Source organism: Euphorbia lathyris, chromosome 1, assembly GCF_963576675.1.
Source record: "Euphorbia lathyris chromosome 1, ddEupLath1.1, whole genome shotgun sequence".
In the NCBI taxonomy this organism is placed as follows: Eukaryota; Viridiplantae; Streptophyta; class Magnoliopsida; order Malpighiales; family Euphorbiaceae; genus Euphorbia; species Euphorbia lathyris.
This window is the reverse complement of record NC_088910.1, coordinates 46,652,398-46,668,628: the sequence shown is the minus strand read 5'-3', so window position 1 is coordinate 46,668,628 and position 16,231 is coordinate 46,652,398. Positions and strand designations below refer to the sequence as shown.

Below are 16,231 nucleotides of genomic sequence, written 5' to 3'. Positions count from 1 at the left end.
TATATTAGATTGGAGTTAATTAATTTTTGTTAAATTACTGATTTTAATAGTACATGGTTCTAAATTGACTTTGGGTGTTTAGTTTGAGGTGCAAATGATAATTATGCCTATTTTTTACTATTATTAAAAGAAAAAATGTAGGTGTAGGACAAAATAAAAGTTTAAAACATGGGATAATTAGTAATTTCTCCAGCCTTCAAAAAAAAAAAAAAAGTAATTTCTCCAAAAGGACACATTAAAATTGAAAACATCGAAGTAGGAATAACATTAATTGAAAAATAAATAGAGGATGAGATGGAGAAGAAGAATACGGTACCCACTGAATGAGCTAAAGAACGCGGTCGCAAGGGCCCCAGTTTTGGTGTCTCTCTCTCGCGACGCTCTGGAAGCTCTAGAGGCCACACTTGACACCTCACCTCTTCTCTGTTCTATCTCTAAACGGTAACCGTAATTTTGCAGAAAAAGACGAACCACGAAGATGATGATGATCAAACCCATATCATATGAGGCCAAACCGTTCCTGATAATGAATAGCTAAGACATTCTTTCTTCCCCACCATACCTACATCCTCAAGCTGAAATTTCAAGGCAGCATAGGCTCCACCAGAATTTGTTTTTGGATTCTTCTAATTCATTACCCATTATTTTGCCTTCTTAATTCCTCCCTCAATTGTTCTTTTTTCCTCCTTCGCCTTTGCCGCATGTTGGTCTCTCTGCCTCTTCTTGTTAATGATTATTTTCCTTGCTATTTCCTAGACAAACACCGGATTTTGTTTTTGTTCGGTGTTGGAACTTTTCTTTCTTGGGCCTTTGATAATGTCGCAGAAGAGGCAGTCTGAGGAGGGGAAGCCTCGTTCGGATGGAAATAATCCTGATGAGAAGAGGAGGAGGTTTAATTTGAAGAAGTAAGTTATTTGTTTATTTCCTGCTTATTGGTTTTATTCGCTCAATTTATTAGTTGGATTCCCTTGTGGAGATGCGGATTATTGTTTATGGATGTCCTCTGTTTTTCTGATTCTACAACGAACTTTCTTCCGGTTGTTAGTTAGGTGAAATTGTTTCCATTTTGTTATTAATTGTTGATATTCAATCTTTTTTCATTTTTCTCAGTAGGGTTATGTCATGAATCCCTTCCTTTTTGGATCTCTAGAGCTATATTTTGTGACTGTTATGGTCTTCTCGGCTTTCCTCTTTGGCTGTCTAATCTATATCTTAATCATGTCTAGTGTGGTTCAGGAAGTTATTAAGAGGCAGTCTGCTCAGCATTTGCTGGAGCCAATTCTAGAACCTTTGATTCGTAGGGTGGTAAGTGCTTTCCTGTATTCAATTTATTGAAGTAATTTTTAGTAACTATAGAATTACATTGAGTTTGGATGCCATTCGACTATCTCAAGTTTTCTTTTGCACATGGTGTTACCTTGATAACATTATTTTCATTATGCATATTTAAGATTTTTCCCCCAAGTTCTCAGAAGAAGTGGCGAGTTATCCATTTTACACATTTATTCAGCAGTTTAGCACATATTCTTGTTACTGTCTTGGAGAGTGCAAGATGAAGTGAGTTCCTTTGTTGACATCTCATTTCCGTAGTAGCTTTAGCAGTTGTATACCTTCTCATCAATTTCCTTCGGCAAGTGTTGGAGCTTGCACCTACCTGGAAGGCCATGTGTATGAGGCCCCACCTATGAATCCAGTTGCTCAAAATACAACTTGGACAAGTACTGTTGCCCTCTCGAGCTTAAAGGAATTCACCGCCGTACTTTAAGATAAAGTTCTATTGGTAAATGAGCTGAAATTTGGAGCATATGCTTCAAGGCTTTTAGTGAGTGTCAAAACTGAGAAGATTAATGGTCTTTTCCTAAAGGAGTATAAGAGTGTTTGTTTGTGAAGGTGATGAGAAAGACTGTTGACTATTTTAGAACATTCCTTCCACCATACTATATAAATTATAGTCTTCATGGATGTCATATTTAACTTCTTTGTTTCCTATTTATCAATCTTGACTTGTTCAAGTGTTGGTTCTGCGTAATGGAACATATGATTTTCTATGTAATTTTGTTTATTAACGATGCATGGACTTTATATGACAATACTTTGATGAACAGTATCCCATATTTTTTTAATTACAGGTCAAAGAGGAGGTGGAATTAGCTCTTAGAAAACATTTAGCAAACCTTAAAAGGTACGATTCAAGAATCTGAAGATGTTGATATTTTTACTTGTCCATCTGAAAGATGTAGGAAGGAGTGAGAAATAAGTGTTCTACAGAAGCTTGTCTAATTGTGTAACTTAATCCTTGGCACTGATTTGCTACTAGCATACTTTTATTTTTTGCATGTGTATGCAGAAACAGTGGGAAAGGTAGAGATTATACCGAGTCAAGAAGCTTAAAACTACAGTTCACAAAGAATCTATCTCTTCCTATCTTCACTGGAGCCCGGATTGATGGAGAAGATTGTTCTTCTATGAAACTAGTTTTGATTGATAGTCTTACTGGGATAATTGTTAATTCTGGTCCTGAATCTTCTGCAAAGGTGGAAATTATTGTTCTTGAAGGTGATTTTGATGGCGACGAATGTGACAATTGGACACATGAAGAATTTAAGAATAACATTGTTAGGGAGAGGGAAGGAAAGAAACCCCTTCTTACAGGAGATGTGTTTCTGAATCTTAACGAGGGGATTGGCACGATGGGTGAGATTTCATTTACAGACAATTCAAGCTGGACAAGAAGCCGTAGATTTAGGCTTGGAGCTAGAGTTGTGGAGAGTTTTGATGGAACTAAAATAAGGGAGGCAAAGACAGAATCCTTCATTGTTAGGGATCACCGAGGGGAATGTGAGTATTAATTCATAACTCTTCATATTTGATGAGTAAGAATGCACTTAATTTATGGCATTCCTTTACCATTTCCATTAGAATTTTTAAGTTCAATGGTGTCAAAACATTTTGGACTGCGTAGCCCAAAAACAACTATGAACCTTTATTACTTTTGACAACACGTGCCCATCTGTAATGCTTGATATGTGATTATAAAACCGTCGTAACCCTGGTGGATTGGGTTAATAGAGAAGATGGTTATGCAGCAGTATTAGTTTAAGTATTTAACAGGTGATCTCTGCTTGTTTTTAACAGGAGATGTGTTGCTGTAACTTACCACTTGATACCTAAACCAAAGCATCCAACTTCCTGACTTTTTAAAGCCCCTACTCCCCCATTCCATAGAGTATTATCATTTAGTGTGCATTTTCAAATTTAATTAGGGATTATTGAGAAGAAGATGGAGCACTTAGTTTATGACTTGCAGAAGAAGAGAATGCAATTAAAGAAAATTTGCCAAAAAAACAAAACAAATGTCCTGTTGAATTGTCAGGATTATTAAGAGGTAGAGGACAAGGAAAGGAAGCCCAGGACATTCCAACTAGGTTGGCACCCCCCAGGCGGCCACCCCCGATACCAAATCAATAAAAAAGCTCAGTGCTGCTTTTAGCAAAAGTAAAGTTGCTTAGATAAGAGCTCTGAGTTTAGCTTTGGGGAGTTCAGAATAATTAGCATTTTATCAATATAAAGTGTTGAAAGTTATTGCATGAGCATGTTTTTTACTAGAGTTTTAGCTTCTTACCTTAGACTGTCCGAATGAATGAGACTTTACAATGCTACAGAAAGGTATCTCGTAAAATATTATGAATGTGACATTCTAGAATAAATTTAGTAACATGAGAAATAGACAAGAGTGATCTTTGTTTTAACCGTTCGTTTATGGTTCCAGTGTACAAGAAGCACCACCCTCCAACTCTATTTGATGAGGTGTGGAGACTGGAAAAGATTGGCAAAGATGGAGCTTTCCATAAGCGCTTGAGTCGGGAAAATATCAAAACTGTCAAGGATTTTCTGACCCAACTCTTCATGGACCCACAGAAGCTTCGCCATGTACGTTATACCTTTTTTCTGTATCTTATTAAAGCTTTCTAGCATGCAGTTCAATCCTTATCGAGTTATGTAATTATGTTATCTTGATTATGCATTATAAACTCAAAATAATTGATATCTTTACCTATCAACAGCTGGAAGATGCTGGAATGCCTATTGATTTTCCAAAAACTTGAGATTAGTTTGTCTATGACTTGGATGATAACAGTTGTCGTCTTTGGTATTTACCTCTTGTTTCTGTAAAACTTGTTATATGACCCAATGAAATGTGTACGTCTAATCATGCTTCAAGCTTCATCGTGCTGGACATATCAAGCTCATGTGAGATAATGTCTGTGTTCATTGCCTAGGTGTCCCTGAGGATGTTGTATTCATCAGAAAGGCGAACCTGAAACTGACTGCAAGAATCCTTTTGGGGTTATTAACTCATTGAAGGTTTACGACTTCCATCAACAATATTAATGAATTAGTTATAATGGATTATATGTAGGTTCTTGGCACAGGCATGTCTGCTAAGATGTGGGAAGTTACTGTTGAGCATGCCAATACATGTGTGCTTGATAAGAGAACGTACCTGTATTACACTCCTGGATCCCAACAGAAAAGGGGTGTGGTCTTCAACGTTGTGGGACAAGTTACAGGACTACTTTCCAACAGCCAATATGTTTCTGTAGATAAGCTTTCCGAAACTGAAAAGGCAATACTTCTTGTATAACCTTAGGTTTGCTTTTTGGTACTCGTGTGTGATTTCTGGCTTCTTATGTGAACTTTTTCTACAGGCTGAGGCTCAGAGCTTGGTAGTTGCTGCATTTGAACATCCAGAGGAGGTTCTCTCTTTTGAAGATGCCGCCTCTCTTGTGGATGGCTCTTCAAATGTGTCTAATATTTCTTACCCCTCATGCTCACCTAGGACAGAGAGTTCTAGTGGGAACAAGCTTTTGGCTTCACAAAAGATTGGTGGCTTTGATTATGCACAGGCAAATACTTCTCCAGATATCATTTCATCTATTTACTCTGTTGGGTCCATGAGTGGCTTGGATGATTATGCCTTGAACAGTATTGAAAATATGGGTCTTAGATATGATCAGACTCTGAATTTCCCTGGCCAAGGATCAAATACTCTCATCTGTGATACTGATGCCATGACCCGGGCTTTCTGTGATGATGACCATCTGAGATTTTTTGAGCCAGAGCTTCAGTCACAAAACCTTAATGTGGAAACATCAGCTGATCTACAAAGTGCTCTAGATGGTTTCCTGTTGGCACGCTCTACAGCTGTTGCTGTTGACAAGGCTCAGAGGAGATGGACAAAGATCTCGAGCGTGTTAAAATGGTTCTCTATTAGGAAACTTGTCACAAGAAAGACTCTCAATAAAGAAATCCATAGATATTAGCGGACTCTTGAAAAAGCTATCAAGATACCAATACAGTGCCAATATAAGTTTGAGAGCTTGCTGCCCAAGTAAAGTTTTTGTGTGCAGTTGTATAGACAAATTTGTCTTGAATAGTTTGTAGATACAAGCGATGAATATATCTTGGTTGGCTCTGTTATTGAGATGAAGAAGTCTACTTCTCGGTTGAATCTGTAAATATATAGATTGGGTGCAAAGGATCAGGCTGGTTATAGTTGCTCGAGTTGAAGCCGAGACACCTGGTATGATGGAACTTGTCCATAATCCTCTGTACAATATTGTTTTATACTTGTGCAATTTTCAATAAAGGCTATTGGAAATCCTGGCAATCTTTTATTCTGGTTGGGTACAACATTTTTCTGAGATTTTCCTTGCTTATAACTCATAAGCATTTTTCAGGATCAATGTATAGGGGGTGAAAAATCTGAAATTGACAATTACTTGTTTTGCCTATTTCTCAATTCGTTTGGCTGGTAGGAGCCAAATGAAAATCGCATTTGGTTCCAGTATATCAAAAATCCTCAATATCATAAACAGTGGTGCTACTAAAGCTTGTTTGATCCGTAACTTCAAAGAGAGAATTCTACAGCAAATTTTTGCATATAATAGACTGTCGTTTTTTGTTTTTTTTCGTGGACACAAAATGATAATTAAAAACTAAATAACGTTGATTTGAGTTGCACAAAATAATAATTAAAAAATTAAATAATGTTGATTTAAGTGGGAAGGGTATCTATTTGTTTAATTGTAATTGGAGAAAAATTAAAATGAACAAACCCACTAAGAACATGGAGATTGAATAGACTAGACTATGACACAAAAATAAATAAATGAATACATAAATCCTTTTTTTTTTATACATAGAAGAATACATAAATCTACTTTAGTTATAAGTCAATAAAATGAGTGATGTCAAATTGCAATAGTCCTACCTAGGTACAAATGAAAAGGAGATACACTAGCCTTGTACACAAAAATAAATGAAGAAATAAATCTACATACAATAAGTCAATAAAATGAGTGATGGCAATTGTAAGTCCTACCTAGGTACAAATGAAAAGGACTCATCAGTTTCAAAGATGAAAAACATTATGGGTCCATTAATCATTTCAATTTTAGTCACTTTTGCTTCAATGTTGTTCACATGCACCTCGAAAAATTTGGTATACCATTAAATTTGATTTACTACTTACTAGATAGAAATTTAAATTATTTTCAAGCTTAATGATTTCAATGATCAAATTCATTTTGTCCATATGAACACAATAAGCTTCTAATATATTAATTCATTGATTTGTTCTTGTCACGTTAAATTATTGTGTACCAAATTAGTTAGGTGCGAACATATAAAATTAGGTTAACAGAGAGTTAATCATTTCAATATGTCTGAAATTGTATGTTTTAAATAAGGTTTTTATAGTTTATCTGTAATCATATCACACATATAAATTCTTTTTTTTTTTAAATTGTTAAAAGTGTAAATGTTGAACGTATATGGAATGAATAATATTATGTTAACCAAGTTATATATTTTTTTTAAAAGAACAAAGTTTTATATTAAAAACTGACTTTTCTAGTATTCAGAGGTTAATGTGATCCAAAATAAAAAAGATAAAGGATTTAATATGTAAAAAAACATGGTTTCACATTTCTGCAATCAGTCCTTGTAATTTTTTCGGAGCAAAAGAATCTCAGTAGTTTGTCTGCTAGTAAAATCACGGATTTTTACCTAACGTCGTCATTTTTGCTAACAGACAAGGCCAAATGGTGCGTTTTGCCTTTATACTAATTATTAACATTTAATTTGTTATAATGTATTAATTTTAAAGTGAATGATGTAATTGTATTGATCTGAAAAGTTATGGAGCAAAAAGAGACATTTTTTTTTATAAATTATGACGTATCAGAGGCCTTTTGTGTCCACCAAGAGGCGATCCCTACCCCCCGTGATAGTCCAAAGGTGATCCTTACCGTCCAAACGCATTTTGTAACTGCCAAAAGCAACTCCTATCGCCCAGACTTACCTTGTGACCGCCCAGAGACGTGTCGCTGCAGCCATAGAGTTCCTCAAAGGCTGGTTGGGAGTGTGTATATGCACTCCTGAACCTAATTTTTTTATAAATCTATATTTCATTTGTTTTATTATTCTAAATATGCACTCCCGAATCTAAATTTTTTATAAATTTATATTTCATTTGTTTTATTATTCTAATTGATTTGTTTATGATTTTGTAAGATGTAATTAATCATTAAATGACAATTTGGGAATAAGAAGCACATAATGAAAACGCGGGAATGTCCAAATTTATATTGTATTGTTATTTACTTTTCTTTTCGGATCCCATGCATTTGGAATTTTAATTTACAATTTCCATATCCTTTGAACTGAAAACATGGCATGCTAATGGTTCGACTTAAAAAATGGTGATTTAAACATAAAAGTGCTAATTGACACATAATATGTACGTACTTTCACAGACTTAAAAGAATCCAATAATGTACGAGATAATATGTTAGGATGTAGAGTAGGAAGTCGGCGGGTTCGTCGGGCGTTATGTTAGGATGTACCTGATTTCTCCCCCCACCCCCCGCAGGTTTTCTACAAGGAACCTGCTTTACTTTTCCAGACTTAGTCTAGTGGAGGCTCCATTCCCGATAGTCGGTCCTACCGAGCTTATCGAATGTTCCAATTAAGACCGAGCTCAAATAGTAATAAAATAAATAATATATTTTTTCAAATATATTAATTTCAGAGTATATATGTAGTTCAAAATTTTCATTAAAATATTTAGATTAATTTTGATACTAAAAGATAAAAAAATTTATGTATATAACTAGGAGAATTTTGAACTTTCATTTATAAAAACAAATGGAATGACTAAAGAATTGGTTAAGATAAAACTTAAGGACCTTATAATAATATGATGGACTTACTAACGTGTTAAGTAAAAACATAAGGACCTTATAATTATTTACCCTGTTCTTTTTTATATTTTACCATTTTCACTTTATTCATTTTCCCCCACAAAAATTTGCATAATTATTTTTAAAAAATTAGAAAAAAATAATGGGTAAATTTCAAATAAAACCCTTGTGGTTTCACTAATTTTCAGATAAAGGACTGTGGTTTACTTTTTGTCAAAACGAGGATTGAGGTTTTCAACTTTTGCAAAATAAGCACTTTTTCGATTGATACTATTAAAATCACCCTTGACGACTTCAAAAATGACATATTTTAAGAACTACTAATATTCTGAACAACTTTAATTCTTCAACTTTTTTATTTTGAGATTATTTAGATGATGTTTGGTAAAGAGAGAGAAAGTTAATGTTTAGAGAGAGAAAGTTCCAAAAAAGATGATTTTTAAAAATCGAAAATGTAGTTCCATAAAAAATATAACATTGAACAACTTTAATTTTTGAAAATTTTCATTTTCAGATCGTTAAAAATGGTTTTAATAGCATTAATCCAAGTGCGAAACTTCAATCCTCGTTTTGACAAAAATTAAAGCACAGTCCTTTATCTGAAAATTAGTGAAACCAAAAGGGTTTTATTTGAAATTTACCCAAAAATAATTGGTGAATTTCTTACATTCTTTGTTTCACTGCTTATTTTTAGCATCAACCTCATGTTTGAAAATGTGTGAATTAATTTGACTTAGTAAAACTTGCCAAAAAAAACTTCCATTAAAAACCTAGGAACTTGAGGACGACGTTGAGCTGGGGACTTTCTGATCATAAACCATTATTGATTTTACAAGAAACAATGTTTAAGGGCCAAAGATCACCATCTTCAAATCAATTTTCATTCCTCAGAGATCAATTGATGTTATCTACCCGAAAACGATTATATGTAACAAAAAGGATTATGAATCTTACTCTTTAATCTGTTCCACTTTCATATCTTACTCATTTTCCCCACAAAGAGAGAAAGAAATGGCGACCAAGTCGTCGTTGTCGAGAATGCTTCCATTTGCAGCAATGGTGACGCTGGAATGCCTAGATACAGGCATAAATACGCTAGGAAAAGCAGCCATGTCCGAAGGAATTAGCCATTTCGTGCTAGTTGTCTACTCAAATGCTCTTGCCACTCTCATCATGTTCTTTACTTCTTTCATCTGCAACAACAGGTAAGCTTCAATGCCCTACCCTTCATTTGGTGGGCTGCAATCACACTAGTAGATGAAAATAGAGGGATAGCCATAAACCGAATTTTGGTCTGCTCATGCTCAGAGATTGAGTTCCACCTTGGTTCATTGAGAAAATTATCTGACAAAGAGCTCGTTTATTTGTTTACTAGTTTTGATAATTTTGTTCATGAATATTGCTCTCAAACAACTAGTTAATTATGCTCCTGAGCCAAGTAGTTTTAAAATTCAGAAAACCAAAACTTCACACAAACCTGCTTAGTTTTACATTTTCACCTTTGTATGAAATAGTATCATAAAAAAAAATCTAACCGGGTCTGCTCATAAACGTTATGATCCAACTTGTTCATAAGTTTATCCTCACAAACCTATAACCTAGCCTTCTCGAACTTGTTCATAAGCTTATCCTCACAAACCTATAACGTTATAATCCAACTTGCTCATAAACGTTATAAGCGAACGAGTTGTAATGTAAACTCAACTCATTTACGAATTGCGCTCTAAAGTCATGCTCAAACTCGACTTGTTTATAAATCGAGCTGAAACATGAACGAACTTTTATTAAACCAAACATTGAACCGCTCATAAGTGGAACGACTGCCCCTATAAGGGGTGGTTTCAAAAGGCTGAGGGTATATCGGCATCTTGTGATGTCCTGTATACGTCCCAAGATTAAGATAGGAGTCTTGTTTTATGAATTATGTTACTTGCATCCAAATTGGTCTATGTTTTGTTACTAAAGATAGAATTTCACAATTTGTTTTGTTACTAAAGATAGAATTTCACAATTTCTTATTTTAGAGGTCTATCTACATAAGAGGGTGAGCTTTGGCGCAACGGTAAACGTTGTTGTAAGGCTTGGCCGCCCTTTTTTTAGAGGTCTATCTACATACACTTCCTAGTGTGTTTTTTTTCATCTTGTTCAGTTAATTCCTTGCCCTTTTTATATGTAGAGCGAATAGACCTCCTCTGACCTACTCCATCCTATGCAAGTTCTTCCTCCTAAGCCTTGCTGGGTATGTTCTTGAATTCAGACATGGACTTGCTTTTCTTTTATCCCATTTATGGATTTGGTAGTGATGAAGTATTTTGATGTATGTATGTAGGATTACTATTACGCAAAATTGCGTATTCACAGGAATAAGCTACACTTCTCCTACCCTTGCTTCTGCCATTGGCCAATTAGTCCCTGCCTTTACTTTCATACTTGCTGTCATCTTCAGGTTTGCTTTCTCTTTCTCTTTCTCAACACCCATATAACAGATATTACAAAACTGAAGTGGCTTTTTTTAGGATGGAGAAGTTAGATTTGAGAAGTTCAAGAAGGAAGTTTAAAGTGGTAGGAACTTTGGTATCAATGTTAGGAGCATTAATTGTGATATTCTATAAAGGTCCTCCAGTAAGTAGCATAAATTTTTCATCAGATCAATCAGGATCATCCTCTTCCATGTTCGTGACAGCAAAATATTCTTGGGTCATTGGAGGCCTTTTCATTACAATTTCTAGTGTATCTCTCTCAGTGTTTATTATTTTTCAGGTAATGTGATATTTTAAATATATATATATTTTTTGGTGATGTTTAATTAGAGTGCAAATGTGACTGATTGATTAAACTATATCTGAAGACAGCAATTCTTAAAGAGTACCCATCAGAGATGACTATAGTTTCTTTCTATTGCCTATTTGGGACCATCCAATGTGCAGTGGTTTCCTTAATAGCAGAGAAGAACCCAGATGCTTGGAAATTGAAATCTGATATTGAGCTCATCTCTGTCGTCTACTCGGTAAGTGTCGGAGATTAATATAAGATCTATGATTGGGCCTTAACTATCAGTTCGAGCTTTTAGTTGACATGGTATCAGAGCCTCTAGGACCAAACGGTCGAGGGTTCAACCTCATTAATTTGTGGAATTAAAACACATGGCGGGATGTGCCTGTGTTGTGCACGCTGCAAGCTCAAGGGGCATTTACGTGTGGAGGTGTGTCGGAGATTAATATAAGATCTATGATTGGACCTTAACTATCAGTTCGAGCTTTTAGTTCAATCGGTTCCATGACAGTAAGCATATACTTCATGGCCATGAACTTAGGCATGATCTTTTATTTCAACATATCAAGTCATCTTTGAACATGAAACTTGGATAATATAGAGTTATACATTTCATCTTCGATTTTTAACAGTTATAAAGCAGTATTTTTATTTTATATGTGTGATCTAACTATAGGGTTACAAGAACCTTATTTTAAACGGTAAAAAATACAAATTTAGATATAGATGAAATGAATAATACTCTTTTAACAAACTAGATATTTATAACTAAATAACTTGGCAAGTACGAGTTTAATGTGATAAAAAAAATAATGATAAAAAACCTGTTGTATTAAAATAAAAGATCAAGACTCAATCCACCAAAACCACGAGAGTCTGGTGATGATTGTTTTCCATTTAATTACTTGTATTACAGAGAGGCAAATAATCTACTAACATGTAGTATGTCTGTGTTTTTCTCTTTTAGGCTGTATTTGGGAATGTGGTGACATATGGTGTGGCAACATGGTGCATACATAAGAAAGGGCCTGTTTTCGTGGCCATGTTCAAACCCTTGGGGATTGCCATTTCTGTACTTATTAGTGTCATGTTTTTGGGTGACACTGTTTATTTTGGGAGGTAATTATGATCTCTCAGGAACCCATATTTGTGTTTTTTTTTTAATCCATCATAAAAGAACATGTGGATGATGTTTGACACCCTACCTAGGGTGAATCTAATGGCTAATTCATGTCCTTTTTGCAGTGTAATAGGAGCAACCATAATCGTGGTAGGTTTCTACTGTGTAATTTACTCGCAATCCAATGAAGATGAACAAAATGAAGTGATAAGCATAGTTAAAGAGCCTCTTCTAGCGAGCCAAATGGCTTATTACCAAGGTTTAAGTGTAGAAAGGTAAGATTTAGAGGTATGAGGAGGAAGAATTGAAAAGAATAGGGAGTAGACATGTGTAATAAGATTAGGATATCATGTATATATATATATAACCTTTTAGATTGTAATAGCTTAACAACCAAATTTGGGTTATCTTCTTCATTTTTCTCTTCTATGTATTTCTACTCTAACTTCTGTTAGATTCGATGAAGTTCCTTTTATCTTTCTTCAGATTTGTTATGGTATCAGAAAAAGCTTTGTACTAATCTCTTTTGTTTTGTTCAATCTGAATTCAGAAATTGATTTTTCAATTTCTTTCATTTTCTTTGTTTGATTCTTTGTGTTCTTTGATCAAATTGTTTTCTTTCTTATTATGATATTTCAATCTAGATCTCTTAATAATGATTTCAAGAACAAAATCAGATACTCATTCAAAGAGTATTTCATCGGTGAGTTCAAAGCACCAGTTGGCACAATGTGTGTTCATTTTCACTCACATTAGTTTCCTGCATCCTTGGAAGTCTTGATATAATGCCCTTGGCCTGGAAGAATTGTCTAGTTGGATGGAAAGGGCAATACATACGATGAGATCATGGACATAATCATGTTTGAAGCATTCGTCGATCTATGGATATGACATGCATATTTTGGGGTGGCCGGATCAAACAACGACTTGAATGTGTTAAGTCGTTCGAATTTGTTCTGAGAGAGTTCACGTGGAAGAGTTATAAAAGTTCAATTCACTATTAACGAGATCGAGTACAGCTAGGATACTACCTTACATGGTATATATCTTGAATGGGCTGCATTTATGAAAAACATTTCACATCCCCATGAGCCTAAGAGGTCATGTTTCAAACAAAGGCACGATAGTGCCAGAAAAGACGTCGAACGAGCATTCAAAGTACTCCAAGCATGTTTTGCAATAGTTCGTGGACCAACACGAAGTTGGTATAAACGTAAAATCCACGATGTTCCGGAAGATTGTGTCATATTGCATAACATGATTGTTAAAGATGAACGAAACACTTACTCCATAAACTTTCCCGATGAAGAATTTCAACCAAGAGTTAACGGAAACATTCTATAAGGACATAATATAGATTTTCAGGTATATCTCAATATAAGCATATGTGATAGAACCATGCATCATAAACTCAAAACGAATTTGATGGAGCACATTTGGACCCGTTGAAGAGTTCCAGACCTTAATAATTGATCATGTCCAAATATCATATTTATTTGTGATATGTAATTTCCTTCTTTCAATTATGCTTTATTTATCATATATTTTTGGACAATAAACTATGTTCACGAATTTCTCAAAAAAACAAAGTATGTTTGTGAATTTTTTTTTATCATGTATATATTTATTTAGTGGGTTGCTAATACCGCTTCTTTTTACTAGTTACCGTTTCTATTTGGACTTTTTCGCCATTCTCATAATTTTGATCAAAAATTGAAAATTCTCTCTCTAAAATCATAAACCCGAACCATCCGAACCCCGGAGATAGATGATTACGAGTTGGAAACATTAAAATTTGGATATTGCTATTCACCGCCCTCACTTGGACAATTTTGCTCTTTTCATAAAAAAAATTCAAAATTGATTTTTTTTTTTAGAGAGTCGGCCAAAATTTGGCCTAAACGGATGCGGCATCTGTTTAGACCAAATTTTGGCCGGTGCAAAATCGTAAAATTTTTAGTGACAAAAAATACTAAATCGTTCAATTTTTTATGACGAAAAATGCAAAATCGTCATAAAAAAGACATTATTTTCATGAGTTATTTGATAAAAAAAAAACGTAAATTTTAATGTTTCCGACTTGTAATTATCCATTTCCGGGGTTCGGATTGTCACACATCAATTATTTTCACAATTTCAATTATTGTTGTTCGGGTATATGATTTTGGAGAGAGAATTTTCAGTTTTTTATCAAAATTATGAGAAGGGCAAAAAAGTCCAAATGGAGGCGGTGATAAATAATCTGGGGGCAGTATTTAGCAACTCACATAAGGATCTAAATGCGTCATCAATGAAGAGGACCTAAATCCGTTACCGTAATAGTAGCTTTTATGTTAAAAAAAATAGGGAAAATTATAAATTTGGATCAAATGGGAGGCACATCTACGTATTTAGACCAATTACTCAAGCAATTACATATCTAGACTATTTATTTGTGATTTTTCCAAAATACCCCAAACCTTTCTTCTTTCCCCTTTCTTTCTATCGTTTCATCGTTTCATCTTCTACCTTCCTGACTATCTTTTCATCTTCCCCCTTCCTTTATATTGTGCAAACGTTGTCATTTTTTCATCATCATGTCTCTTTTTCCTCTCTTTGTCTCTCTGTTCTTGTTTGAATCGAAGGCGTGGTTCTTCATCTTTCTGTTTCTTCGTCTCTTTGTTTCTTTCTTCTTGTGCAAATCGAAGGCATCATTATTTGACATTTTTCTACGTTTATCATATGTTTATTGTCGATTTCAATGGCAAAAGGCGGAAACTTGATTCATCTTCCTCTCTTTCCAAAAAATGGCTTCACAGAATGAGTTTGCTTTACATTTTGTGAAGCAAAATCCTCCTCTGAAGTAATATTTTCTCTAGAAAATAACTTTGCAGAATGATTTTGCTTCATATTTTGCGAAGCCTACGAAGAAAAATCATCCTTTTTTCAATTTGTATTTCTCTTTGCAAACTTCGCAGTTTCGCTTTCTGCGAAACGTTTCTTTCAATTATTTCCTTAAAATGACTTAATTTTTGTGAAGGTTGAATACAAAAGCATCAAATTCAAATATCCGTGTAACTTGAATACAAAGGCATCAATCGCAATGATGGGTGATTGGGATGTGATGAAGATGTTGAATACAAAGGGATCAATCATAGTGATGCGTGATTGGGATGTGATGAAGATGGTGAAGACCAAGACAACAAATTCAAGTATCTGTTTAGTTTGAATATAAAAGCATCAATCATAGTAAGGAGTGATTGGTATGTGATGAAGATGGTGAAAAAAAAACCAAATGTTCTATTTCCTTTTGTTTCTGAACTTCTTAGCAAATGTTCTAGAAGCACACTAGGAAGAATGTGTGCTTCTAGAATATTTTGGTAATCATTCATCCCAAATGTTCTGGAAGCACACTTCCTCCATTGCTAGGGGTTTAAGATTTAGGTTTTGAATTATTGTTGTAATCTTATTGTAAATTTTGATAATGCTATGTTTTTTATATCATTTTGCTGTTTTTTATATCATTTTGCTAATCATGTTGTTTACTTGTATATATTTCCATCAAATAACAAAATATATCACTTTGCATTTTTTTCAAACTACGAAACCTGCGAAGGTAAAAGTTTGCGAAAACTGCAAAGAAAAACTCATTCTGCGAAGTAGTATTTACCTTCGCAGGCTTCACAGTTTGCAAAACTGCGGAGTAAAATCATATGTGGGAAGTATTATCTTGGAAAAAATGTACAAAATAATAAAAAAAAACGAAGTGTCAAGTTTGCAAGAAGAAAGATTTTACATATATGTGAGTCGATAATTAAAAATAAGAGTCGATAATTAAAAATAAGAGTCGATAATTAAAAACGGAATGCCAAGTTCGCAAACTAAGAAAGAAACGAAAAGAAAATGAAGGAAAAGTAAGAAATTTCTAAATCGCTATATATATATGAAGAGCATTTTGGAAAAATCACAAATAAACAGTCTAGATATGTAATACCTTAGATAATGGGTCTAAATATGTAAATGGACCTCCCATTTGACCAAATTTTGTAATTTTTCCTAAAAAATATCAAGTTAATTACTTTTATACCGTAAC

At 34.2% G+C, this 16,231-nt stretch overlaps 2 protein-coding genes across 6 annotated transcripts; both read left to right on the top strand.

Moving 5' to 3' along the window:
- Positions 1–289: 289 nt before the first annotated feature.
- LOC136231075 (calmodulin-binding protein 60 A) lies at positions 290–5,795 on the top strand. 3 transcript variants are annotated; one of them, XM_066020346.1, is made up of 7 exons: positions 290–905; positions 1,227–1,305; positions 2,130–2,182; positions 2,354–2,838; positions 3,770–3,930; positions 4,421–4,627; positions 4,710–5,795. In XM_066020346.1, the coding sequence occupies exons 1-7, from the start codon at positions 817–819 to the stop codon at positions 5,322–5,324; spliced, it is 1,689 nt and encodes a 562-aa protein (XP_065876418.1). In that variant the 5' UTR covers positions 290–816; the 3' UTR covers positions 5,325–5,795. The 3 variants fall into 3 exon arrangements, with proteins under 3 accessions (XP_065876418.1, XP_065876404.1, XP_065876411.1); XM_066020332.1 differs by having other exon boundaries at positions 2,318–2,838; XM_066020339.1 differs by having other exon boundaries at positions 291–905; positions 2,348–2,838.
- A 3,250-nt stretch (positions 5,796–9,045) lies between these two features.
- LOC136231059 (WAT1-related protein At4g15540-like) lies at positions 9,046–12,663 on the top strand. 3 transcript variants are annotated; one of them, XM_066020307.1, is made up of 7 exons: positions 9,048–9,472; positions 10,444–10,506; positions 10,597–10,713; positions 10,784–11,027; positions 11,116–11,274; positions 12,007–12,158; positions 12,285–12,663. In XM_066020307.1, exons 1-7 carry the CDS (start codon positions 9,279–9,281, stop codon positions 12,436–12,438), a joined length of 1,083 nt encoding a protein of 360 aa, XP_065876379.1. In that variant the 5' UTR covers positions 9,048–9,278; the 3' UTR covers positions 12,439–12,663. The 3 variants fall into 3 exon arrangements, with proteins under 3 accessions (XP_065876385.1, XP_065876379.1, XP_065876392.1); XM_066020313.1 differs by lacking the exon at positions 10,444–10,506 and having other exon boundaries at positions 9,046–9,472; XM_066020320.1 differs by lacking the exon at positions 11,116–11,274.
- The last annotated feature ends 3,568 nt before the right edge of the window (positions 12,664–16,231 follow it).